This window comes from Hippocampus bargibanti, linkage group LG09 (assembly GCF_051943395.1).
Source record: "Hippocampus bargibanti isolate YZ-2025 linkage group LG09, ASM5194339v1, whole genome shotgun sequence".
Classification (NCBI taxonomy): Eukaryota; Metazoa; Chordata; class Actinopteri; order Syngnathiformes; family Syngnathidae; genus Hippocampus; species Hippocampus bargibanti.
The window spans coordinates 13,202,655-13,230,508 of NC_142742.1; the positions used below are offsets into that span (position 1 = coordinate 13,202,655).

General features: G+C 41.3%; 2 protein-coding genes across 3 annotated transcripts; one reads left to right on the forward strand and one right to left on the reverse strand.

Annotated features, from left to right (window-relative positions):
- Positions 1-838: 838 nt before the first annotated feature.
- On the reverse strand, positions 839-7,484 carry LOC148893697 (transmembrane protein 151B). Of its 2 annotated transcripts, none has more exons than XM_089004427.1 (2): positions 7,345-7,484; positions 839-2,635 (listed from the first exon to the last, which is right to left on the reverse strand). In XM_089004427.1, the coding sequence occupies exons 1-2, from the start codon at positions 7,453-7,455 to the stop codon at positions 1,043-1,045; spliced, it is 1,704 nt and encodes a 567-aa protein (XP_088860553.1). In that variant the 5' UTR covers positions 7,456-7,484; the 3' UTR covers positions 839-1,042. The 2 variants fall into 2 exon arrangements, with proteins under 2 accessions (XP_088860553.1, XP_088860555.1); XM_089004429.1 differs by having other exon boundaries at positions 839-2,632; positions 7,345-7,482.
- On the forward strand, positions 7,352-27,854 carry rpap1 (RNA polymerase II associated protein 1). The gene is given in 28 exon segments (XM_089004426.1): positions 7,352-7,751; positions 9,332-9,534; positions 11,076-11,224; positions 11,447-11,539; positions 11,762-11,948; positions 12,610-12,777; positions 12,901-13,119; positions 14,622-14,725; positions 14,808-14,906; positions 15,449-15,550; positions 15,625-15,792; positions 15,857-16,033; positions 16,226-16,360; positions 16,451-16,621; positions 16,694-16,851; positions 16,991-17,161; positions 17,656-17,851; positions 18,053-18,162; positions 18,248-18,443; positions 18,735-18,881; positions 19,072-19,214; positions 20,978-21,410; positions 21,488-21,606; positions 21,741-21,972; positions 22,050-22,226; positions 23,004-23,060; positions 24,248-24,343; positions 24,345-27,854. Coding segments are annotated over 28 exon segments (4,509 nt in total). The 5' UTR covers positions 7,352-7,482; the 3' UTR covers positions 24,375-27,854.

The following is a 27,854-nucleotide window of genomic DNA, read 5'->3' on the forward strand; positions in this document are numbered from 1 at the left end:
CTCTTTTGACATCCACAGGAAGAGAAAAACATGAGCAATGTGACCCCCCCCCCACACCTCCCACGACCAATACAGTATTTTCGTTGATGGTGTGTGTCACTTTTTTGTTGTAACCCTAATTAGGGTAGAAAGGAATAATACAATTAACCAGTGGCGGGCCGTCAGGGCCTGCAAGGCCTTCTATGCTGTCCTCAAATATCTGAATCACAGACTAATTAATTATATTTTGTCCATAAATTATTTTTAAATAATTCCAGAATGTCTTTACGCTTTCTTTCACTACTTTTCCCCTGTTGCGCTGCTTCCAGACTGTGTTTTCATATTTAAGCATTTAACCAATTAACCAATCACATTTTGGCCAGCATTTGTTAGTAGGGTCAGAAATATACCTGACGCCTTCATAATCAGTTCTGCAGGCTCTGGAGCTAAAAATCAATGTCGATTAAACAGTTGCTTTAACCAATCAGAGTTTGAGTTGGCCTGCTCGAAGGCGCTGGCAACTTCAGAGTTTTCGCAAATTATGATTGGCTAGTTACTGGCCAATCATAGTATCACGAACTGAGAGTGACAAGCGCATACTGGCCAGAGCAAGCACACTGTATCGGTAGCGAGCTGCATAAGCAAATGTATATTGTGTTGTTTTAATAGCAGTTTTGTCAACCCACAATGGCTGAAGGAAGAGAATAGATTGATTTGGTTGGAGATTTACTGTCAAAGCCATTTTCAAGACGAAAAAATGGACATCACTAAGAAAGGTCGGTCAGTTAACTTAGTCCTGAGAAAAACAAAAACATTTGCTTTATTTAATGGTAAAGATTTTATTCAGCACATATTTTGAAATACTTTGGATTGCTGAGTTGTATGAATCAAAGTACATGCTGGTTTACCACCTGTTTTCCTTGAAAATATATTGTAAAACAAATGGTCCATGTTTCATAAAATGTGTTTGATAAAATCAACTTCAAAATTTGGAACGATCCATTTATTGATAGAAAATGTTTCTTTAGTTCTGTACTGTATTTACATAAATCATGTCTCCTTTTTACAGAGATGTCTCTACACATGATGAGCCTCTACGTATGTAGCAATGCTGCTGCCCCCCTCTGCCATCCTCGCCCCCGCAACCCTCAGGTCCGTGTACTATTAGCACAGGAAAGAACCTGGCATCGCTGTAATTGGGCGGACTGTCGCTGAGTGCCAGCTGGCTGGAATCCGAGCGGCCATCCTGCTCGTCCATGCAGCATGGGTCCGTGACGTTGGTGCTACGGCTTCTCCAAAGAGCCACAGTGCGACGTGACCCGTACATGCGACACAGGGAGAAGCGAGACGTGGCCGAGGACAGGCGGGATCGGAGGCGCGCTCCCTGGCAGGAAAAGAGAGAAGAGCAGCTGGAGCTGGTGATGGTCCTCCTCCTCGACCTCCCGCCCCCGCCTTCCCGCGCTGACTGACTCTGGAGGGCCCCGTAGCTCTGAGTAGTTAAGCTGCTGTCCAGGAGGTAACAGTTGGAAGAAGTGGTGCATTCGGTGTCGTGCAGGGAATTGCAGTCGGCCGTGCTCATGTTGATCAGCATGGCCTCGGAGTAGCTGGGAATCACCTGGCGGTTGCAGCGGATATGCCACTCCAACTCCGTGCTGTCCAGCGTGTCAACTCTGGGAATAACACAATTAACATTCCGATCTTCATCTAGAGGGGAATCACTGCAAATGTAGTCCGTTCCAAACAGTTTCTCAATGCGATAATGCACACAGGCAGTTTGATATTCTATGAGGACTCTCAGGGGCCAGGAGAGCATGAAGAGAGCAGCCAGCCAAAAGGCCACCTGGGAGGTGTACCAGGGCATTTTATCTGGGTGCACATAGGCGATCAGGTTATCCCTGAAGTCCACATTCTTCAACTGCATCCCCTCCCTGGCCTCCATGTAATCATCCAAACCTTCGACTTCCGAAAAGAACCTGTCCCGCTGATTTAGGTAATCGTTCTCAGGGCCGGCCTCTGTGAAGCTGAAACATTTAGTAAACTGCAGGCGAGTGACCGGATGTTCCTTCAACCCTCTGAGGTCACGCGATACGTCCTTCATCCCACAGCTGGCGTAATCGAACTCGCCCTCAGCCACGTGCGTGTTGACCCTCTCGTTGTACACCTGCATGGTGGTGTAAGCATCCCCGTTGCGGTAGCGTGTGACTTGTCGCGTCCGGCGCACAAAGTGGTAGTTGATGGCCTTCCACCAGATACACGGCTGAGCCTGCCGCATGCGCGCCACGCGTTCATACACGCTGTCCACGTCTGTTTTGCACTGAAGCTCGCTGCGGGCCCGGCAATGCCAGCACTCCACCATGTACAACACGTAGAGCATGAAGAGGAAGGCTAAGGGGATGTAGATGTAGCCGTCCGAGCAAGGGCTGTCGTGGTAGATCATGGAGTGACCTCCGGGGTGCGATCCCCTCTGTAGAGACGTGGCAAAGGAGGCGCTGAAGGTGGAAGTGAAGGCCGAGTTAAAGCTGATCTTGGTGACGCGGCTCAGTTGGCACCAGCTGACTGCGCCCAGGCAGCTGTACATGAGCAGGGAGAGCAGCAGGCAACGCCAGTGAGTTTCACGGCATACACAGGCACCCAAAGACTGCTTGACTGCACGCTGCTGTGGAGAGAAGTTCGGAAGCGTGGTGAGTAATGGCCCACTTAGCGAAATGAGCCTCCTAAAACTGGGCAGTGATATCATGGTCTAGCACCAAAGCAAATGAATGAGCACACCCTGTAAATGTGAAGGTTTCCCACAGCTAAGCACAAAGTAAATCAAAGACACGAAAGCTCAGAGGAATTCAACTAAATCATGTCATATCCCCATGCTTTTGATGCTTCTGAAGGACAAACTAGCTTGTTAACTCGTTCAATGCCAGACAACGTGCAAAAATATATCCACTCCAATGGCAGAGTTTTTGTCATTCTCAACAAATTACAGGACCCACCGAATATTGAGTTTAAGGACAATCTAAACATTCAATACAGCGTTAGAAACCTTAGACCAGGGGTGTCAAAGTCATTTTTTTGCCGCGGGCCACATTGTAGTTACGGTTTCCTCTCGAGGGCCGTTATGAATTTGGGGAAGCCATTAGAATGTTTAATCCTCTCGACATATTAGCTCATAGCTCATGTATTTTTTTTTCTACTTTCATTCCTTTCATCACTTTACTGCTGTGAAATGTAAATTTCTCCACTGTGAGACGAATAAAGGCATATCCAATCCAATCCAATCCAATCCATATTACATATAGAGCGCACAACAAATTAATGAATAACTAGTTTTCAAATCTGAAGTCAAGAATAATGAATGTTATTGAGATTTTAGTGAGGATTTTAGCAAGCATCATGGAAGTTTTATTTGCTTTCGCTGGCCGAAAAAAATGATGTGGCGGGCCGGATTTGGCCCCCAGGCCTTGACTTTGACCCTTGTGCCTGAGACTCTCTTCTTGTATCAGAAAAAAGACTTAATTTATAGGTTATATGGTTCTGGACTTAATAATAATAATAATAATAATAATAACGCGACAAGGCGCCGCGAGAGTGGCTGCCTTTCCAGCAGCTCATGTATTTCGTTTTTCTACTTTCATTCCTTTCATCACTTTGCTGCTGTGAAATGTAAATGTCTCCACTGTGAGACTAATAAAGGCATATCCAATCCAATCCAATAATAATAATAATAATAATAATAATAATAATAATAATAATAATAATAATAATAATACATTGTATTCATGAGCGCCTTATGTGAGCTTGAAATGAGGGCGGCTGTACAAAATACAAGACATACATATTGATTTATATAGCTCTTTAACAACAGCTGAAGCTGTAACAAAGCACTAACGTGGACAAAGGGAAAATGTTGCCTGCTTGTGGAAGGGAAAAACATTGCCAAAGGTCTGACCAGCGCTTTATCGGCAACCCCTTCCAGAAAAAACTAAACCCGAACAAATTTGGGAATGGCGCTGTACGTCAAGCTTTTCAATTCCCGAATAATTTTGGGAATGGAAGCAAATTAGTTAAGATGTTTTCATTCATGAATTTATTAAGAAATGTATGAATTAATATATTGTTGGTATATAGTTTACTTTGTGCTTAGTGCAAACTCATAACTCAAAGTACTGACAAAACCAAATTCCAACGTTTAAAATATAAATAAATAAAAACTTAATACAAACTACTGCAATGAGCAAGGACAATTTCCGAAAGCCAAAAACACAAATACATTTAGCCGTAATATATTCCAACCAATTAAATCAAGTATCTACAAGCTCGATCGTTTGAAGGTCCCAAAATGAGAAAAGCCAATGTCCCCATCCTCGTTAGTCTCGTGTTAGTCCTCCTCAGGAGATCTTGTTTTATCATCTTGTGTTTAATGGAGTGAAAAGATTCTTTGCTGACAACAAGCCATCCATTAGTGCACAGGCTTCAGCGAAGCCATTGTCATTGCACTTCTTCAACCGCACTCGATTTATGGGGAGAAAAAAAGACAAGGTTTCAATTGTCATGATGAACCACACAGAGGACACATCCATTGGCAGCAGTGACATCATCAATGTCGATGCAGTTCTGAAGACCGCTATCACACCGCCACTCAAAGATTTTGGACGTTTTGTGCGTAATACTGATTCATGATGCATTCCCACATATTGCAAAACCCTTAACTGATCTTGTAAGACCATCAATCGATTTACTGACTTCTCTATGGATTGACAAAGCTTTTCAGGCAGGTTCATGGTCTCCATGAGATAGACAGGATAATTTCTTCTGCATTCACGGCTGCTTGCCAAGAGAAATTCAAATCCTTTTCAATGCTTGTTTAACTGTATGTCAGGAAAACTCAGGCATGCTTACTGAAGCATAATTTTCACAAACCAGTGTGTGTACTATTTCAGAATCAGAATCAGAATACTTTATTCGTCACACAATGGGGAAATTTGCAGTCCACAGCAGCAATTGAAAAGGGATGGAGTTAGGGTAGGAGTGAAAGGATAGAGAACAAGATATTCTATAGTGTGCAAATGTAAATGTGCAAAATTTAATTAATTAATTTAATTTAAATTTTGTCTTGAGATACCCATGGGCACAAATACTCCAATGTTTGTTTGTTTGTCATACATTGATTAGAGCGCCATTTAATGTATACACAAAGTGACAGAAATATTGTCATTAGAAAAAACATCTCCCATCCAATCAGAAGAAGCGTATTGCGGTATTTTATTCAATTCATAGTGATGCATTCCAAAGGAAATGCCAATGTGCTTTTTATTTTTCTGAACTTGTTGAGGCAAATTAATGTCATGGCCAAGCTAGCTCATGCGAGTTAACTTTGTTATTTTGCAAACACACCTGTTACTCATTCACCAGAAGTAAAGCAAATTAAAAAATGACATTAACTCATTCACTGCCAGATGTGCAAAAATGTGTCCACTTCAGTACCAGGATTTTTGTCATTGCCACTTAAATTCCAGCACCCACAGAATATTGAGTTTTAGGAATACATAAATATTCAATGCAGTGTAAGAAACCATAGACTCTCTTCTTTCATCAGAAAAGAGTTAATTCCTAAATTATATGGGCCTGGAGTTATATGAGCTTGAAATGAGGAATGCTGTCCAAAATACTATGCAATACATACATCTTGGTTTATATAGCGCTTTAACAACAGCTGAACCTGAAACAAGGTGCTAACATGGAAACAAGGGGAATGCTGCCCCTTGTGGAAGGGAAAAACATTGCCAGAGGCCATGGTCAGCGCTTTATCGGCACTCAAACAAGGAAAAACATAACCAGAAAAAAATTGGGAATGGCGCTCTACTTCATATTTTCTATTCCCGAATAAATTTGTGGATGCCAGTGAACGAATTAAAATGAATAAAAACATGATAAAAATTCTAAATGCTGAGTTTACCATTCAACATCACATTCACACTTACAGTTTAGAGCAGGTTTAGAGTCTTCAAAAACTTCCATGCAAGTTTTTGGAAAGTGGGAAGAAACTGGAGTCAACCTACACTGGCACAGGGAAGGACATGTGCAAACTCCTCATAAGGACACCGTAGCCCGGATTTGAACCCACAACTTCTGAAATACGAAGCGGCTGTGCTGAACACATATCTGCAAGTTACTCATGATACTCAAATGCTTTCAGACTTTTATTGAAGAAATAAACTACAACTTCACTTTTACTTCTGCCAAAGTTATAAGGATATTTCTGTCCAATTTTCTATCACATCTTTAATACAAGAGCGATCATTGGGCACATACAGAGAAAGACATTCACACTCGTTAACTCCACCACCGAGCAGGAACTGAAGAACAACATCTGAGGACACAGTTTTTGTTGTTGTTACTGTGATTACATTTTTCATTTCCAGAGTTTGATTTTAAATCATTTCTCAAGACACACTCCATTTTATTGGAAAACTGCATTTAGAGATTAATAATTAAAACCAGATTATTTTCTTACAGACAGTGTATTGTAGGTGTTCAAATACCTGACATGTTTCGGCTTCGAAACATGTCAGATATTTAGATATCAAGTACTATTATGCACTTACAGATGTTCAATAATGACATTAAAGTACTGTATTAGAATGTCAATATAATTTGATGTTTGCATTCAATGAGTAATTTGCCTCCAGAACTGGACACAGGAAATGAAAAAAAATCAACCAAACAATAATAGTTTCCATGGTTAAACAGAATAATGAAGACCAGAGAGTGAAGTAAATATTGAACAGACTCAAATCTAATGGGAAATTAATAATAACTTGGCGTATGCAGATGATTGTAAAGATTAAAAGACTTGTCGGTTGCATTGTGCAAGAATAATAACATGCATACTCTATTGCCTTCATCTCTCTTCAGCAGACAATAAATTATCAGAGGATAATTTGTGTTTGATTATTGTTGTAAATTATACATGACAGACAATGGTGAAGATGTTGAGGGGAAGATATATTTTGCAGTGACTCGCTGTGGAGCGATTATGATGTAATTTGGACATTTGTTTACTGTACTTGTCTTTCAGATAACAATACACATCTAATTTCACACTTTCAACCACATCATATGTAGCATTGCCCTGTCTAATTTGATGTGCTAATTATAGTTCGTCACAGTTCCTTCTTATTTTGGTTTAATACATCACCTAAATGTTGGTAACAGCTCATTGGACGCAGGTGCGCACCGCTGCAAACACTGAGTCTTGAGTGTAATTCAGCAGCGAACATTGCTCTGGTTGGAAAGGCAGATTTTGTGATCTGGTCTATTGGCTTCGGAACTCGTGAGATGGTGCAGGAGAATCTGTGAGTGCATACCACATACCTCATCGACATCACTCTCAACTGGAGAGTCTGTCTCTTGCTCCTCTTCCTCGGCATCATCGAGAGCGCTGGCCTCGGTGTCTTCGGTTGAGTCCAGGTCGGAGGAGAGCATCCTGCACAATCAGCCCGCTTTGTCGCCATGTGCAGTAGTATTCCTTTCCTCTCGCTTCGGGCCCACTTTGCTGTTGGTGGTGGTACCGGTGTGCTGCAGCTGCACTGTGAGGCGGGGATCCCGCGGTGGTCCCGACCGAGGGGGGCGGGGTTCAGGGATTTCACCGCAGCAGAGACAGCAAAGGTTGACCATCATGCAGTCAACGAGATATTCGCGGTCGCGGTCTGCTGGATTGTTTCCCGATTTAAGACGACGTCATCAATCGCGCCGAGTGCAAGACTGCACAAAAGGAGGAGGTCATGACAAAAATGTGTCTTCGATGTGTGTGATGTGAAAGAGTCGAATCTTTTGGAAGCTCAAGAAAACGTCGTCCCAAATGAAAACGCATTGATGATTTTTTTCAGGCTTTTATTTTGATGTTATATCTCGCTCCCTAGTTTGAGAAGACCGAAAAAGGAAACATTTGGAACAATTATTTTCAAAACATCTAAGGAGAGATTTTCCTCATCGTTGTATTATTATCGGTCGATCCTAAACTCGACACAAAGACGTGTCAAGCCAGTTAGTTATAAAGCCACTTCCGATCTGTGGGGAAAAAAAAACGCATTTATTTTGAAAGTGCGTCGTGCGTCACTGCCATGTGCCCCAGTGTTTTGGCTAGTGAATAGTCTGTGGTCGAGCATCGAAAGGTTAGCTCGTCGCGTTCACATCTTTTAAGAAGTCTCGATTGTAGAGTCGCGTTATCATTTTAACAACGTTCCGGGTTAGTTTTGATAAACATTACGATACTTTTGTGTTATAAAAGGTCAAATGAACCGCCCAGTTTACTTTGTATGATTCTGATACTAAACCTCGCCACACGTGTTAACAATACTACTTTATTTTGCAACGTTGTTGTCGTACTATTGGTATAGCTGATTACTTTGGAATCGTAGCTTGTTCAACCCACCACAACATCTTACACGATGAAACTCACAGAATAATAGAATCAGTAGTAACACTTGTTCTGACGTCTTTACAGAGCGTCGCTGTCATTATTTTTCAGTCTTTTCTGTCGAATAAAACGCGTGGATCTGTTGACATCTACCAAAATGTGAATCAATGATTTTCAAATGGAGAAATCCACACCAGTTCAAAATATCTCTGTCTAAATTGTCCTTAGGATGGTGCCCAGAGTGCACCACACATGTGTCCAGTCAGCGATGGACCTTTATTCGTCCCACAATGGGGAAATTTGCTTCTGAGACATTCAGCAGAATATATGGTACTATATTAAATGGATGGATGAACAAAATTAGCATCCTTCTACAGTTTTACTCTACAGTTTTACTCAAGCTTTGACTTGACTCTACCTTATACCCAATATTAATTATGTTTTGTCCTTAATTTGATTTTATGTAGGTTTTTGTCTTGTCAATCATTAGCTCTTATTTTACACACTTTATTTTGTTATTAAGAATTGGTGGTCTGACACAACTATCTTTTTTTTTCTTTCTTTTTCTTGTAAAAAAATGTGTTTCAGGTGTCTATATCATCTTTGGTTTCTTGTTTCGTGAAAAGCTTAATGTTACTGCTTGAGAAGTGCCATATTGATTGATTGATTGATTGGATTGGATTTGCCTTCATTAGTCCCATTGAAGGGAAAGCCGAAAGAAAAAGAAGAAAGTCTCGTAGTGGAGAAATGTACGTTTTACAGCAGTAAAGTCATAAAAGGAAGATGAAAGCAATGAAAGTAGAAAAACAAAATACATAAGCTACTGGAATGGCAGCCACTCTCGCGGCGCCATCTTGAAGTCAAAAAGACAAAAAAACAAATAATATAAATAAATGAAAGTCACAAATTGATTCTGTGCCTCTTAATTCTATCCTTCTCCAGAGGGATGCTGCAACGTCCCAAGCCAGGCGGCTCGGAGGCGGACCTCCTAAGAGAGCAGGAAGAGTTCATCAAATCTGGAGCTCCGGCTGCCGCCACCGTGCTCCGCCGACCCGACAAGAGGCGCGGTGAGATGGGAGGAACCCCCGAGGAGGATCTTCACAGTCACGATCAAGAAAATCAGAGGGATGTGGTCACCATAGAAGGTTAGATGGTTGAAATTGTTTACCGCATAAACACGAAAAACAACAACTAGTGCAATGTGGATCTTACATTATGAAATTGGAGTTTTGAATGGATTGGATTGGATTGGATTTGCCTTTATTAGTCTCGCAGTGGAGAAATTTACATTTCACAGCAGCAAAGTTATGAAAGAAATGAAAGTAGAAAAGCAAAACATAGGAGCTGGAAAGGCAGCCACTCTCGCGGCGCCGTCTTGAAGTCAAAAGAACCAAAAAAAACTAAATAACAAATAACATGACAACACAAAGATACAGAGAGACATTCATTCTTAAGCACTTTCTGCACCCTCTTTGTGTATGAAGCAATTCGAGATGAAAGAGGACAGGATCAAAGTGTCCTTTTCACCAGTGGATCAGGGATATCATGGTGAAATGTGCAGGTCTGCTACAAGGTAAATGTTGAAAGTAAACACGAAGCTGTAGAATCAATCCGTTAACAAAAAGAGAATGTTTCACACCGCGAGAGTGGCTGCCTTTCCAGCAGCTCATGTATTTTGTTTTTCTACTTTCATTCCTTTCTTCACTTTGCTGCTGTGAAATGTAAATTTCTCCACTATGAGACTAATAAAGGCAAATCCAATCCAATCCTGTCCCATGTAAATCCACTTCAATTCCATGGTGCGACAGTTCCACATACACATCGACGCTCCGTTCTTCTCAGCGCGGACTCCTCCAACCTTTCCGCTGACCCAAGCGGGGCTGTTAAAATGCTGCCCGGGCGCAAAAAAGCACAATCACCCTAGAGCTGACAAATGGCACTTACATCGCTCCCAAATCAAAAACAGTGCTGGCATCGACACTTTTTTCTCATCGCGGGCTCCTCAAGCCATGCATCCATGCAAAGCAGCTCCTGTGTTTTGCTTTTCTACTTTCATTTATTTCATAACTTTGCTGCTGTGAAATGTAAATTTCTCCACTGCGAGACTAATAAAGGCAAATCCAATCCAATCCATCCAGCCGCAGACTGTCCAACAGCACCGACCTTTCCGCTGAACAAAGCGAGGCTGTGAAAATGCTGCCCATAAAGGCGCAAAATTGCCCCAGAGTTTAAAAGTAAATATGGACTTGACCCCTTAATTCGTCTGTGGAGGTAACTTTCATTCCCATAGGCAAATAAGAGCATCTGTTAACTGACACTGAGAATACAGTTACCACTATTTTTTTTCTTACCGAGAAAAGAGTTGCATCTAATTGAGGTGAGTTATTTAATTGTTCAAGTGGATAATATTATACGGACACTGCATCTTCTTCTTTTCCTTTCGGCTTTTCCCTTCAAGGGGTTGCCACAGCGAATCAGTGTCCTCCATCTTCAGAGGTTTGATTCAGAATATTATACGGACACTGCATCTAATGGCCTCTAATTAAGTAAATGCACAATCAGATAAGATATATACTTATGTATATGGTGCTTTAGAATATTTGCAAGATATTTTATGAAGGCCTATTCATTCCACATTTAAGTCACTGCTTTGTCGGAGATATGGAGTACTGTACTTTCTTTGCAGAGCTTCCGGAAGAGCTTCCATCGTTGACACCCGCGCCTCCTAAAAAGTCCCGCTTCAAAAACAGCCGTGTCACCTTTGATGATGAGGATGCGGGGCATTGGTTGGACATGCATGACACCCACATCAGTGCAGTTCTGTCCAAGATTGTTGTAAGTGCCCTGAAAGCAGAATTGTGTGACTTTATTATTTGAATTGTGAATGTTTGATTGCTTTTAGCAAAATCCAATAAAGATAATGCCTGCAAAAAAATAGATCTCAAGTAATCCTAACAGTCTAGTTCAGTTGAGTATACTTAGTTATTTAAGAGTTGATTTTTTTTTCCTGTGTTGTCTCATGAAGGACACCGTGTGACGATTTTATTTTTGTTGAAGGAACGAGATACGAGCTCCATTCCGATATCACTGCCAGAAATTACGGGCATGCCGTTTCCCAAAGCATTGCATCGCTCAACGAACAGCACTCAGGTAAAAAAAAAGATCACTTCAGTTGAAGTAAGCATGAATTGAACAAATAAACACATTTGAACATTCATATTCAGATAAAGAAAATGGACATTGATCCCTCTCGGCCTATTCATGAAACCTGTACGGAATGTGTATGCTGTACTTTATACGGTTGTACTTCAGAAAGTTGGTCAAAATATGTCTGACCTCTATATGGTGCACACTTCTCGTCTTGTGAAGCAGGTGCCTCTGTCGGCCGTGGGTGGGAAAAAGAGCATCTTTGCTCAACAGATTGCATCTCAGAGACAAAAAGAGGGAAAGGTCCCGTTACACTTCACATCTCGAGATGTACCAAAACACAGATCTTGGGAGCAGAAGCTTCCGCAACAGACGCCGATGAAAACTGATACGTCTTATCACAATGGAGATGGTAAGTAGTTTTCTTTACTACTGTATGGTTTGTTGTTGTCGTGCGGCGATACAGCAAGCAGGTGGAAAGAGGATAAAAGTTCACTCAGCCAGATGCAGGAAGGGTATTGTGAGTTTTCTTTATTTGAAGTTGATATCAGTTTTCGGCAGGCCCCAGGTAACACTGCTCTCCAGGTTGTCCTTTGTCCCTCTTCTTCCTCCTCGAAGTGACTGGCTCAGTCTAGTTTTAAAGGTGCTTCACCTGAGCTTCTGGCCAATCAGATCCCAGCGGCAATTGGCCATTCCCAGGTGGTTGCAATCACCTTCTCAATCAGTCTCAATCAATTAGTGGTCGCCCAACTCTACTGTTTTGGATGGGGAGAAATGCGCACCTTTCTCCCATCCAAAATCCAGAACACACAAAATTATTTAACATTTCTTTTGGCATCATGACAGTTGTCCCCGTGCCTTTTTATAATCCAGCTTCCCCCCACAACTCCAAAAACATGCTTTTTAAATTCACTATCGGGTCTCAATTGGCCATAGATCTGAATAATGAGTGTCAACACCCCACCGGTGCCTTTGATCGCAGTTGTGTGAATCAAAGCCCCGAGCGACTATTTGAGGAAATACAGTTTACTTTGAAATTGTTATATAAGCTCATTTATAATGCGCTTCTTTAGCAGGGCCATGTTCATTGTCAAGTTCAAAACTGGTGTCTGGTGAAGGACTTGGCTGTGCCAATAGCTCAGAGGAGACTAAGAGAATCCACAGAGAGAACCAGGAGAAGATCCTGGCAATGTCCCAGTCTGAGATACAAGAGGAACAAGCGAGACTCTTATCACAGCTTGGTAGGCTTTTGCGTCCGTTGTTAGTATCCCTTGACATGATCTCGAATGAAGCCGTTGCACAGAGGCCTTTGTTTTTCCTTGACGCTAGTCCACTTGTTCCAAACAATTATTTCTGCATGTCAGATCCAGGGCTGGTGGAGTTTGTACGATCCCGCAGAGCTGCAAGCGGCCTGGATTCTCCTTACTCACCCGAATGCCCAGGGGGTAAAAGCAGTGAGGAAAGTGGTTATCTCACTTCAGACTCCACCAGTGTTGCTGCGCCCTCTCCAAAACCCAGAGACGTGGAAATGGAAGAGGAAGAGGAGGAAGTAGAGGAACTGTCGCCTCAATCTTCCATGAATGGTATGATGATTTTTAAAAACAAACCTTCTTGCCTTTTAATACTACTACTACTACTACTACTACTACTACTATAATAATAATAATAATAATAATAATAATAATAATAATAATAATAATAATAATAATAATAAGAAGAAGAATACATTTCATTTCTGCTGTTTTGACTGGAGGAGATCCAAATGAACAAATACACCTCAAAGTTATATTAATTTTGCACTCTGCTTGAGCTCTACAAATCCATGAATTATTTTGAGTTCTTGCAGTTTAGACAGTGGAGTATGCAGTTTAGACAGTGGAGTATGTCAAGAACATATATATTCACTTATATGCCTGCAAACTTGCTTTATTTTGTATTTTTTTTAACCTGACATTCTACGTCCCATAAATTCTCTCATAGATATGAACACAGCCACTCATGTTACCGGTTGATGAGAATCTGACTTAAAATGAAAGAAAAGACACACCCAAGATTGACATTCAGAAAATCAACCCCAACAATAAATATATTTTAATGTTGTAAGCAATGCAATTTTTTTATGAATATATCTCGATAAGTAAAATAATCTTGGCTCCTGTTGGAATTTCTTGAACCGGTAAACCGTCCTCGTGGGGACAGGCACGATAGAAAAGGATGTGAATAATATTGTGTATAATTTTGGGGAGGGCTTAATTTATATAAAATGACTTTATGTAATCTAATAACAATATGAATACCTCTTATAAAGCTAACTTTGACTTTGACTTTTTTGTCTTTAGCCCTTATTTAACCAGGCTAAAAAAACCTCAAGGCTGTCTTGTGATGAAATGAGGTTCAATGAGGCTTGTTTTTCCTCGTCGTCCTCTCCTGGCCATAAGAGGAATTACTCTTTGAGCCTTTTCCAAACTCTCCAAACCCCTTTCAATATTGTTTGTCTTTCCTCATTCATCACTTTCAGTCATTTTACTTATCTGCTCCTTATCTGACCAAGCATCTAAGCATTATTGTTATGTCATAAATGGGATTAGTCTTCCACCTGGCTGAATTCCACGCATAACCCTAATCAGTGGCTTGACTTTGTTTAGTGAGCCGTAAAGTCACTCTCCTGACTGCTTTGTGGTTACACTTAGCCATGATGAAAGTGTTTGTCGTGGCTCAAGCAAAGCTTCTTGGATTGGATTGGATATGCCTTTATTAGTCTCACAGTGGAGAAATTTACATTTCACAGCAGCAAAGTGATGAAAGGAATGAAAGTAGAAAAACAAAATACATGAGCTGCTGGAAAGGCAGCCACTCTCGCGGCGCCGTCTTGAAGTCAAAAGAACAAAAAAAAATTAATTAAATTAAACAATTTTGATTCCCCCAAAATTTACGCAGCCATTAAGTCATTTGCCATTAGGTTGACAATAACGAGCAATTTAATCCTGCCTTTCTATTTAATAACTACCCTAGATCCACAATGGTGTGCAAAGCAATGACAAATTTGCGACATCATAAAAAGTTTCAAATTATTTTGTGTGACTAGATCTGCCAGTTAAGAAAGAATGGGTGCACATGGATCAACTGGAGCCCGAAAAGCTGGAGTGGATGGGGGACATTCCTCCACCCAGAAAAACTCAAACCAAAAAGGTTATAAGGATTGTCATTAACTCAAGTTGAACGCCACGAGAAGGAGCTGAGAAGTTGAATAATGTATTTTTGTGTTGTTTAGGCCATGCAAGCCCGGTTTGATTTTAACGGAACTCTAATCCCTCCAACGGAAGATTTGCCCACTCACCTGGGCCTGCACCACCACGGAGACGAGCCTGAGGTATATAAGCAATGCATCTTTCTTTGACTTAATAAGTTTCATGTTATATATTTATCTTGAGGAGGACATTTTGCTCTGGGATTTTACACCAAAGTCGTACACTGCAACTAAGGAATTTAAATATGGCTTTGCCAAGTGTGTAAATTGCGATGAATTTCTCCCAAAAACGTCAGGCAAGTAAAATGAGCTATAGTCCGTGTTTGTCCGTATTTTGCCGCCAGTGACACCTTGAAGCTTGGCTGCCCACATGAGCATGTACTGAATGTTAAAGGCCGCCACAGGAACTAAATAAAACTGCATTCACTGAGTTACATCAAAAAAAGTCAATAGTCAAAGTATCTAAATGAATCTCCATAACTTTTGACAACCCTCATCTATGCTTTATTATTCCTTCATATTTTTGAATGTGGGAACAAGGCAAAGTATGCACAGTGTTTAAGTGAGCATTTAATTATACAACTCTGACACTTCACGTTTAGATTTTATGTTATGAACACATCTGATTTTGCTGTTCACTCTAGTTTTCATTTCTCCTCCGCCAGCGTGCAGGTTACTCCCTACAAGAGCTTTTCCTTCTGTCTCGCAGTCAACTCATCCAACAGAGGAATTTGGCACTCAACACCCTTCGCAATATCCTTTTAAAGGTACACAAACATGCACACAGTCTTCAACGTGTCAGCAGTATGCCCCAGTATTGGCATATTTCCACGTCCCACAGGCCCGCGCGGGGGACTACCATTCAACACTGAAAGGCAGTGTGTTGACCACTCTGCTCGACGCTGGCCTGCTCTTTTTGCTTCGCTTTGCCTTGGATGACGGCGTGGAGGGAGTGCTGGCCGCTGCCGTACATGCACTCAGAGCACTTCTGGTCTGCACAGAAGACGAAGTAAGACGGCACTCCACACTGAGTGCATGAACATTTACATGAAGAGTTCCTTCTTGCCCCAAAGGAGTGTTTGGACCTCACCTTCCACTGGTTTCGTGGGCTGGCCACCTTCCCCCTGCTGCCGTCTCAGGTGGAAGAGGAGGAAGATGATGAAGGGATAGATGAAAGTTTAAAAGAGACTGCCAAGGAGAGGGAGGAGAGGAAGACTGATCATGACGTGGCTAGGCAGGATGTTGTCAAGGTGATTTCATATAGCATTCAGAGGTAGTGGCTTTTACAATTAAGTGGGTTGTGAGAGAGATGCCATTGTATTTTCGGGACACAACAAAGTTGTCCTTTTACCGTTTGACCTTTTTGTGTGTGGTCCAATAATGAGTCAAAATGCATGCAAACTATTGTAAAGAATCAAATGAATGACAAACTTTTGTTTTAGGGTCTCCTGAGAATGAAACTTCTCCCCAGACTACGTTACATCCTTGAGGTTGTCCGTCCCTGTCCCCGGGTTGTTCAGGGTATACTTGAGATCCTGACCCGTATTGCCAGACACTCCTCATCATCTGCCACTCAGGTAGCAACTTGACCTGATCTGACCAAACCTCATAAATAGCTTTTTTCTCCCATCCTGTCAAATCTTATTGTGGACTTTTTGTTCGTTTAGGTGTTGGACTGTCCTCGCATGATTGAGACGGTGATGTCTGAGTTCCTTCCCACCTCCTGGACTCTGCCACCTTTTTCCTTCCCACAGTCTGTTTATGGATTCCCTATTGCTTGCGCCATGAAGCTCTTAAGGGTTTTGGCAACTTCTGGCAGACATGTGTGTGCCAGACTTGTAAGTGTTGTTTGGAAGGTCACATTGTTTTAGCTTAGTATACGTCAGTACCTGTTATTGTTTCCTCTACAGTTGAACTCTGCGGGTGTAAGGGAGCGTCTGTCTTGTCTGCTTAGTGCGGAGCCCAGTGACCTCTTATTGGATCCACGCAAGGCCCTCTGGATCACCACAGAAGCTTATCGGATGTGGGCCGTGGCAGCTGGCTATGGTCAGGCCTGCGACCTGTACATGTACGCTACCCTGAAAATATTTGCACTGCCGGACTTAACATGCTTGTTCATCGAGGGTGTAAATATTTGAATGCCAAACCTCATCTCATCCATCTGTAACGACTAACTTTGCTATGCTGTGATTGATGCTGTTTCACAGAGATCTGTATCCAGCCTTACTGAAGGTGTTGCAGTCTGTTTGTACTACAGTGACGCCCACTGACCCTCTGTTGCATCTGCAACTTGAGAAGATTTTGGCTCTGCTCACTCTGCTCACTCAGGTTACACATACTGCTGGTTGCCACCAGGAACTGCAAACTGGCATGGTCAGGTAAAAAAAAAATGTTGTGCTGGTTAATATGCCACAGAATATTTATATCAGTACTGAAATGACATGCAGGGTGAGATCACTATCGGGTAAGACATAATAACCTGACCTTGCACCTTGATATGTTCTATTTGATGCCTGTTGACCACCAGAAGTGGTGCCAAAAGCAAGAAAGGTCCCACGATGCACGTTTTGGTGACTTATATACAGTACAACATATAGAGTGATGTAACAGTAACAGTCTCTTAACAATTGTTCACAAACATAAAAACAATAGTAAAAAATAATTAGGTATAATTGCTTTGGGAAAGTGGTCTCACTTAGAATTTTTGGGGTCACAAAGTGACAGCTATAAATTTCGAGTCTGCGCATTCGAAATACTCATCTATTGTTCTAGTAGTTGATCACTTGGCATGCCTCGGTTCCCCACCATTACTTCATTTCGTGCTTTATCCATTTTTAAGACATCCCTTTTGGTCTTTCTGTTTATTTTCAAGTTCTTCAGGAGGTGAATGTCCTCCTCCTCCTCCAGTGTCCTGGGGGCATGTCACAGGGTTACCGTCACCACTGCTGGGGCATTTGAAGAGTTTTGTGAAGGGTCTTGATAATCCACAACAGAGAGACACTAGTCTGGCACTGATACCAGTTTACCTGATCTACTTTGAGGCATTCTACCATAAACTCCCCCAACAGGTTCTTCTCATTTTCTCGTTATTCTATTCATTGCCTCTTACCTGTTCCCTTGTAACCTTGGAGAAGATTTCAAAACAGAACTTTGGTGTATGAGACAGAGGCGCATGATAAAATTCACCTGCGATTATCCAATCCTTCAGCCTTAAACTGCTGTTGCTGATGCACTCGGATAAAACACTGGTGTTTGTGTCTTTCCCTCAGAACTCTTTCAAACCAGTAGAAGCCCTTCATGAACTGGAGCAGCTAACTTATGAGGTTCTTCTACCTCTCATGGACCACAGTGTTGTGCAACACTTGATCAAGAACCTGATGTATGTTTGATTGTTGTGGGACTCGCAATGTTCTGATGATTACAGTCCTCCCGGGAATTTATTTTGACTTTATTTTTGGTACCAGAACCTCCTCAGTAGTCTGCAATATCCTATCTGGTCATGTGGATCTGGACACCTCTCCCAGCCTTCCTGGTTTGGCTTGCCCAGGATGGAGGAACCGACCAAGCTTGATGGGTCACTCCTCTCCCTTCCCTCTCCTCACAAGCCTCATGCTCCTTTTGGACACGATCACAGGCATCCACAAAGGTCTCACTTGCAAGGTGAGCCATTCTAGTTGTATGAAATGTGGGATTGATACACTAGTTTACCAACTCATGGAGGATACTCTATTTCGCATTGAGATAAAACAAATGTTTTATGTCATTTACTCTTGCAGTACTGTGGGTCCTCAGTGTAAAATGCACCGCTGTTTCTGGGGCTCATAAAAACTACCAAATTCTGCACGTTTGAAAATGACAAGCTCATTGTTGATCAAATACAATAAACATACAATATATATACATATTGATTTATATAGCACTTTAACAACAGCAAACGTGCATCTGTTCTAGTTCACGAGCCTCCTTGTGTCAGATCCCGTCATTGGTTACCTGCGAGTTGTCAGTCAGGCTACACCCATCCTGTCTCATACGTGTTCCTGGCTCCACCGTTATGAGCACCACCTCATCTACCTGCTGCTGCGCTTGGCATATAGATCGGTAGGTTGAAAGTAGTTATTTTGAATGGGGAAACTAGAACAAAGACACACATTTATAATGACGCATGGTTGGGTCTGTTAAGCTCCCGTTATGTCTTAAAATTCACTGCGCATGATATTAAAATGTGTTATGTCATCATTAAACATTGTTCACATCTGTATAAATCAATATGTATTGTATTGTATCTCAGGTTTCCGTTGTGCCACAAGTGGAAAAGCATGCGCCGCTCTACCACCATGTGGCGCTCGTTCTTCTCCCATGGTTGTTGCCTGGCAGCGAGCACCTTGCTCATGACCTACTGGCCACCATCGTCTTTAGCAAGGACTTTATCTCGTAAGCTTCCAAACTTGTTGCATTTGCTGTCAGTTTTGTGCACCAACAGCTGAAAGAGCTATCAAGGAAGGGACACAATGTTTGCCAATACTTCAGGTACCGCTTGCACAATGGAGCCCAGAAATATAATTTTACAAATTCGATTAAGCCTCATGCTTTCAAAATGTCATCTATGTAGCAGATAACACATTTGAAAAGAAAAAAAAAACCCAAAATGAACTATGCTCTTTATTTGAGTGTTGCTCCACACTGGTGGAAAATCATCAGTAGGGTTTTTTTAGGTTGTTTGTCTGACTTTGACACAACGGACACTATGATGCCTTGAAAATATGACATGCTGGTAAACTTTAACCTGGCTGTCACTCATCCTTTGTCCCTTCCTTATAACAAGCAGGCTTCAGTTGTTTACATCACTAGCTAATAGGTTCCTTGAAACATCTCACATGGTTTTATGATCAAAACATTTTAATAACTTTTCAGCAAAAATAATGGCAAGCATCCAAAACAAAACCAAATTAGTGAGTCGGATTGTTTTCGTCATTCTTCTCCCACGACTCATCTTATGACCATTCAGATTGATGTGTTTGTGAATGATAGTACAATTTTCTATAAAGACTCAAGCTTTTACATCATTTTATAGTAACAATGTATGCAGCATTCAATACTGGTTAGATCTACTTGTTGAAGATTCCAAAATCCTCAACGCAATCATTGAATTGGAACATTCTAAAGGGGATGAGATATCTCATTGCACTCTGGCACTTCTTCTTTTCCTTCGGCTTTTCCCTTCAAGGGGTCGCCACAGCGAATCAGTGTCCTCTATATTCAGAGGTTTGATTTGCATGTTTGTTTTGGCCAAGCTTTTACGTCGGATGTCATTCCTGACACAACCCTCTGTATTTATCCGGGCTTGGGACCGGCACAAGAAGACACTTGCTCATGTCCCCTTGTGGCGACAGAACAAGCAACACTATGAACTTAATAAAGATGAAGATTCTCAGGAAAAGGCTCCCAAACACAAAATGGTCATCGGCACAGGAACATTCAAAAAATCAAAACTACTTGATGACTATTTGGGATAAGCAATTAGTTACGATAAGATTATTAAGGGATGGAGCAGCTCGGTTTAACTTACCATTGCTGATGCAACACCTAGATAGTGTGGAAAAAGCATCCTATTTGGGATAAGCAATTAGTTACTCTGGTACTATAGATAGCCCATGATGTTGTCTGTTTTGTGTTAATTTTTTATGTGCACTTTTACAATACAATACATATTGATTTACATAGCGATTGAACAACAGCTGAAGCTGAAACAAAGCGCTTAACATGGACAGGTATCATGTACAGAAAATAAAGCAGTCACAAAGATAGTAGAAAGCACAAGTGAGTGAAACCATGATCAAGTCGAAATCATGCTTAGTCAAATGCCAAAGAGTACAAGTGAATTTTGAGACGGGTTTTAAAGATGGGCAGCAAGGGGGCTTGCCGAATGTTCAGTGGTAGGTCATTCCAGAGAATGGGACCAATAACCGAAAAGGCTCCATCTCCTCTGAGCCTCCACTTAGTTTTTGGCACTTTTTGTGAAAAGAGCGCAAATTTGTGTCTTAAAATTTTTTTATCAAGGGTATTTTATATATTGTCCAGCATTACAAGGCCACTGTTCAATTTGCATGACAATTATGTTCTAATGATATTATCTCAACTAACGCTTCCTGCTAATACTTTTTCATTATTATTCTTATTTTTATTTATTTTTTTAGGGAGAGCCACAGTGGCGGCCCAGAGGTTATCGAGCTCGAGGAACTGCGGCTCCATGAGGAAACTAGCTATCATACCTCCCCTTCGCTCCAAATTGTGGGACAACTCTTGAGGGAAGCATGCACCGACCTACCCTCCATTCGTGGCTGCTTCATCACTCATCTGGCCCACCTGGAGTCATCTGTGCTGGTCTCCCAGGATGCTCTCTTTGGCCGTAACCCCTGGATGAAATCCCACCTCCTCCCAGAACTGTCCGGGCCCACCCTGCCATCGGACTGGCCCTTCCTTCCACTTGTCAGCCTGTACGAGAAAACTGGGGCGTCTGCTGGCGGAGGACTCTCTGTTGAGGAGCTCCCCCAGGGGGTTCTGCTGGCAGTCATCCAATGTCTGCAATGGTTGCTGGTACTAGAGGTCTGGCGGGAGGAAGCCCTTCAGGTACGTCTATCTCTGTTTTTTTCTTCCTCTTGTTCAGAAGACCATGTTGTTAAAAATCCAAATTTGATACTGTTTAGGTCATCCTTCCAGTTTCAAAACTGGCCCGGCTTTCCTGTGTGTTCCTGTGTTCAAGTGATTTGTTCCTAGAGAAACCGATTCAGAATCTGATGTGGGCTCTGTTCCGGTTACTATCCAGGTTTGAATCAAACATTATATATGTACACGCATTATTATTTAATATTTAGTATCGCATTTGTACATTACCCAAGTTGTTGTGACTCACTGTTCATTGACAATGATCTCATTGACTCACGCTTTTCTTGCATGCAGGCCATCAAGACTGGAATGTTTAGACCTCAACATTCCACCTCCAGGTCTGGCCTCCTTCCAGGATTTGTACTGCGCTCTCTTGGCTCAGTACGAGGCCGTGTCGTTTGGGGATCGCCTCTTCGGTTGCTGGATTCTGTTGCCCTTGCAGAGGAAGTACAGCGTCACCTTGAGATTGGCTCTATTTGGGGAACATGTGGGCATTCTGAGGTCATTGGGTGTCACTCTGGAACAGGTGACTACATTTTTTCGAGAGATTTGTTGGTTCTTGACTGTCTCTGAATTGACATTCTCGTACCTCTTTAATTGAAGCTTGCCATCCCTGTGGAGCGCTTCACATCTCCCCCTGAAGACTCACTTCCTTTGCTACGCCTCTATTTCCGCTCCCTCGTCACCGGTAGCCTGAAGCCTTCCTGGTGTCCCTTCCTGTATGTGGTAGCTTTGGCACATGTCAACACTTTTCTCTTCTCTCAGGAGGCTGCAGAACAGGTATGTTTATTTCACGTGAAGGAAATTATCGTATGTTCTGCACTATAAGGCGCACCTACAAGCAAAGATTTTTTTCAAAAGCTGACCATGCGCCTCATAATCCGGTGTGCCTTATGCAAGGGAAACATTTAAAATATGTCATTCTTTGAAGGTGCCCCTTATAATGCGGTGCACCTTATGTATGGGAAAGGTTTTTTAAATATGTCATTTGTTGAAGGTGCGCTTTATATTCCAGAAAATACGGTACTTTGTATTGACTGTTTTTAAACTTCGATGATTTATTTCTCGACATTTTTTATTTTAGAACACCTTTGGGGACATTGGGTCTGAAGCAAACAAATTGGATTCATTCAATTCATCTAAAAACAAAAGTGTTTTTAGATATGAGCGTGGTCACTCAACAAGTTTGTCATATCATTGAGGTGACGTCAACCTCCAAACTTTCTTCACGAGAATATTTTTAAATGCACCCCGCACTACTCTAAAGAAGATATTCTGATGAATATTGTGTCTGTAAAAAAATTGGGCACCATACAGTACTTGTTTTTTTTACCAAAATATGATATACAGTATGACCCTGGCTGTAATTACAATTTCTTTTTTTATGATGATAATGAGTTTCCAGGGGTATCTAAGGTTCCACTTTTCTTGTAGATTACAGTTTATGGTGATAAAACCATCATTCATGCGTACCGAAGATAGATTATCAAAATGCTTTCTGCATGCGGTGCATCAACACTGGAAGCTTTTGATCTGATTTCCCTTCATTCTTTCCAGGAGCTCCAAACAGCACGACGCATTATGCTGAGAACAATCTACGACATGACAGAAGAGGTACTTTTTTCCCTTCAAAATCTAATCACATTTTTCATACTCATACTTCATTCGCACATTTTTTCGTGAGCAACTCTTTTTTTTTTTTTTTGGGGGGGGGGGGGGGACGATGGTATATTCATATATATAATATATAACTAAATTATATATTATTTCAATGAATATTTTTATTTATTTCTTATTTCCCTAGCAGCTCTCACGGTCTTGAGAAATGTACATAATGTGGATGATTATTCCCCCGTTTTAGGTTTTAGGCAGAACAGAACCTCTGAAATTGAATTATTGAAAACTATGGGGTTCTCATTACTGTCAAAGTTTCAGTTTTTTAAAAATGTTTTTTAGAGTGCACCTTTAAAGGACAACCGACGTCTCCGGACAAGTTGTGTCCAATAATTTGTAAAATGGCTTCAAATGACTTCTACTGAGCGTATTTTAATAAGATTCCACCGCTTATAGCTATATTTTACGTTCTAAGACTCGCGCTGAATATTCATGAAGTCTTGTTTTTGAGTTGGTGACGAGTCTTACGTGACGTCACTAAAGGAACGCCCGTGACCGAAAAAAAGACACATTGTAGCAGTCCTTCCATCACGTCAATGTATTTTGCTGTACTTGTTTGGTCTGAAAACCTCGTGTTGCACCCAAAAGCCGCCAGAAGAGGGCTCCATGGAAGGAATTTATTAGCCTGTGGAAACGGGCTGATTCATTCCTCACCAGGAGCTGGTCGCCATTTTTTCTGCCTCTTTTCTGGGACGCTACATTGCAGTCCAGATGACTCAAAATGAGACGAATAAATTCTTTAATCAATTGCAAACATGTATGCTTTCCTCTTCAGAACTATTTGAATCATATTCATAACTGGATGTGTAACAAGAAAGCATATTCTCAGAATCTGAAGCCATTGTTTTGATTCTGCAGCAATGCAAGACGTAATTGGCGTGACGTCACGAACTGGGGGCGGGACTTTCTGAAAATGCCCAATTCGCAGCTCAATTTTTCGCAGATTTTGGACACTTTGAGTCATTTTTATTGGTGTTTTGCATTTGAATAAAAATATACTGTGTGTTTTGGGTATTTTTGATGCTATAAAATGTTTTTCTGATGTCAGTTAAGAAACAAAAAAGTGGCGTCGGTTGTCCTTAAATGCTTGTATTGTTCTAAAAAGTTCTCTTTGTTTCAAAACACAGGTGTTAAAGAACCACTTGTTGCTGTTCCGCAAGCCCAAACAGGATTCCCATTTAGGTTTTGACATGTATGATCAGTTGCCTCCTGGAAGAGCAAAGGCATTTGGAGTGCGTCGTGGGCCTGCAGTAAAGCAGCGGCTGTCAAGCGGCGGAGAGGTGTGGAGGAGAATAACAACTGCAGTGAAAGTAAATATTTTTTTTTAAAAGGATGATCATGAGTGGACTTTGGGGTCTAATGTGCTTTTGCTGCATAATTATTTTCAACATTTTCAGAAAATTACATGAACATTTATGTATTACAATATCAAGATGAACAATTTATGTTATTTGCAGGATTGTGCACTATAGAACTGTTTCTTTGACAGTCGATCACTCTTGGTAAAGAGATTCAGGAGGTGGCTGTACACTCACTCTCAGCCGTCGTCTTTTTTTATATAGTGTATGTTAAATCGATACAGTATCACGGATTACCGTCTCAGTCTTGTCACAAGTTTGTTTTGTGTAGCAATGCTTGAAATTGAAATGTGATCAAAAATGGCAAATGTCAGATTTTTTTGATAGGTTGAGAAGTCTCACCAATTTTCTCTTATTTTTGTAACTTGTGAAAACAATCCAGAGTCTGAATAAGTCATTGCATTTCTTGTCACATGCTGTTTTTGAGTTAAATCGAGACGATGATGTTGTACGCTACAAATGTTGACAGACAGCCACTCTACTCGGTTCATGAAATTTTTAAGAACTTTTGTCACTTCATCTGACTGTCATAACCTTGTCAACCAACCACCAGGACTGAATGCTGCGCGGATTATGAGATTGGAAGAATACAGTGTGCCTTAATGTTGTTGTGAAGAAATACCACTCAGCTTGATACGTCTGTGTAAGCTCTCAGTCGTACAGGAGTGGTCCATCGATGAGAAGGTTTCTTCAGCCGTCATCTGTACAACTTTTGTACAGATGACGGCTGAAGAAACCTTCTCATCCACTCAGCTTGATGTCCTTTACTGAACAAAGATTCAAGACGAGCGCACGGACCAGACAGCAGCCGGTCAAGTCATCAGATTTGGAAAATGCCCATGAGGGGTGCCTACATTTTCCTTGTGTAACTCACATCCCATCTTGGCTCGGTTTTAATCCTTATACTGTCATGGTAGTTGTCCAACTGCATGCAAGATACCCTTCTGTAACTTGCAAAACATTCCACAATGTAATTACGTACATAAAGCTCAGATTGTAAAGTATATACTGCATGTCTCGAGGACATCAACGCTACTCTTAAAAGGCTTTCTCAGCCTCCCATCAAGGTCTAATTAGAGGTGTCAGGTCAACTTGGCTGTAAATGGGAAGTGATGAAAGTAGACCATCTTCATGGAAACACATCCAGCTATTTTTTTTTTGTTTGCCTGCAAATGACCCCTCACCATGCTGAAATTACGTATCATAAAATCGTTTGACTCCTGGGACCGGCCATTGTGTAATCACAGTGAACAAATAGACAAGTATTCCCATCTGGAACACAATTGTTAATAGAGCGAAAGTCAGATGATATTTGACCCTTTTATTAAAAAAATTGGAGCATGCCAAATTATTCGGTCCGCCTGACTTAATACGTTGCCTAAACGCCACTTGCTACGACTACCGCTGCAAGCCATTCTTACGCATGTAGAAACACATTTTTATTTACATTTTTTTGTCCATCGTGACTTGCAAAACAGTACAAGTTCAATAAGTTCAAATGGAAGTGTTTCTCAAAAGCCGTTTTCAGATCTTTCTACAGATTCAGGTCAATTGGATTCGGGTCAACACTTTCACTTTGCCCATTCCCACACCTGGCTAGTCAGAGAGGTTATCTCGGGCTTTTTCGTGATCCGCCGGAAACTGCCAAAAGGGCTAATCGAATACCCCACCCATGGTACAGTACATAATTTACATCAAACATGACAGATGGTAGCAATACGGAGCGTTAGAACATGAGTAAAACTAAAAGACTTTAAAAACAGAGGGCAAACAAACATTCTCGTTTAAAAAACAAAAACAAATAGATCTATGGAGAAGTGACAATTTGGTGCAGCAAACTGCTGGTAATGGTTCGAATTTAGTGGCTAATGGGCCAGAGCTGTAGCAGCACATTGGAAATCTTTAAAGCAAATACATTTAAGTAGACTGTTTTAAGAAATATTTTGTCTTCTCTGTAATACTATACAAACTCAAAATAGCACAGGATTGATTGTGTAGTAACTAAAGAAAATTGAAAATGTTTATGTATGAATACAAATCTTTGACTTGAATTAAAATTGTTTGTTGATATAAAAAAATAGATTTTACTCAAATAATGTTTTTTCATTTATATCATGCTCCAGTGAATGTATTTTGGTTTATTTCAATGCATTTTGTATACTTCGGCATTGTAGTTAAATTGGGCCCCTTCAATTTTTTGCGCCTGTAATGGGCAGCATCTTCACAGCCCCGCTTTGTTCAGTTGGACAGTCTGCGGCTGCATGGATACATGGCTTGACGAGCCCGCGATAAGAAAGCATATATGGAACTGTCGCGGTTTGGAATTGAAGCGGATTTATGAGGGACAGGAGATGTGAGGCAATCTCTTTTCGTCAATGGATGCTACAGCTGCATGTTTGCTTTCAACATTTAGCTTGAAGTCGACGTGCACATTCCACCATTATGTCCTTGATCCGCTGGTGAAGAGACACTTTGATACTCTCCTCTTTCATCTGGAACTGCCTTATGTAACAAAGAGGGTACAGAAAGTGCTTACGAGTGCATGTCTCTCTGTGTCTTTGTGTTGGATTGGATTGGATTTGCCTTTATTAGTCTCGCAGTGGAGAAATTACATTTTACAGCAGCAAAGTGATGAGAGGAATGAAAGTAGAAAAACAAAATACATAAGCTGCTGGAAAGGCAGCCACTCTTGCGGCACCATCTTGAAGTCAAAAGCTACTGTAGTAAAAAACTACATAGCAAATAACATGACAACACAAAGACACAGAGTAATTCATTCTTAAGCACTTTCTGTACCCTCTTTGTTACACGAAGCAGTTCCAGATGAAAAAGGAGAGGATCAAAGCGTCTTCACCAGTGAACCAGGGACATCATGGTGGAATGTGCACGTCGACTACAAGCTAAATGTTGAAAGCAAACACGCAGCTGTAGCATCCATTGACGAAAACAGATTGTCTCACATCTCCATCATCCATCCACATCTCTGTTGTTTCTGTTGTCTCTGTTTGTTATTTAGTGTTTTTTTTCTTTTGACTTCAAGACGGCGCCGTGAGAGTGGCTGCCTTTCCAGCAGCTCCTGTATTTTGCTTTTCGACTTTCATTTCTTTCATAATTTTGCTGCTGTGAAATGTAAATTTCTCCACTGCAAGACTAATAAAGGCAAATCCAATCCAATTTTAGAATTAGCCCCCCTTTTCATACATAAGGGTGTCAACTTTTTAAATTTCCAAGATGCATCCCTGCAAACACGAAAAACCCTAGACGTGTACCCGTTTTTTGTTCCAATAGTGCATATGAATGAGCATACACTTATTTTACACTTAATATAACCAGCGTAGAAAGAAAAAAAGGGAAAGAAATTATGACATTTACAATC

Coding starts and splice junctions, on each gene's coding strand:
- LOC148893697 (XM_089004427.1), bottom strand. CDS start 7,455: ATGCTCTCCTCCGACCTGGACTCAACCGAAGACACCGAGGCCAGCGCT. Junction 2,636..7,344: donor TTGAGAGTGATGTCGATGAG/GTATGTGGTATG, acceptor TTCTCTCCACAG/CAGCGTGCAGTCAAGCAGTC.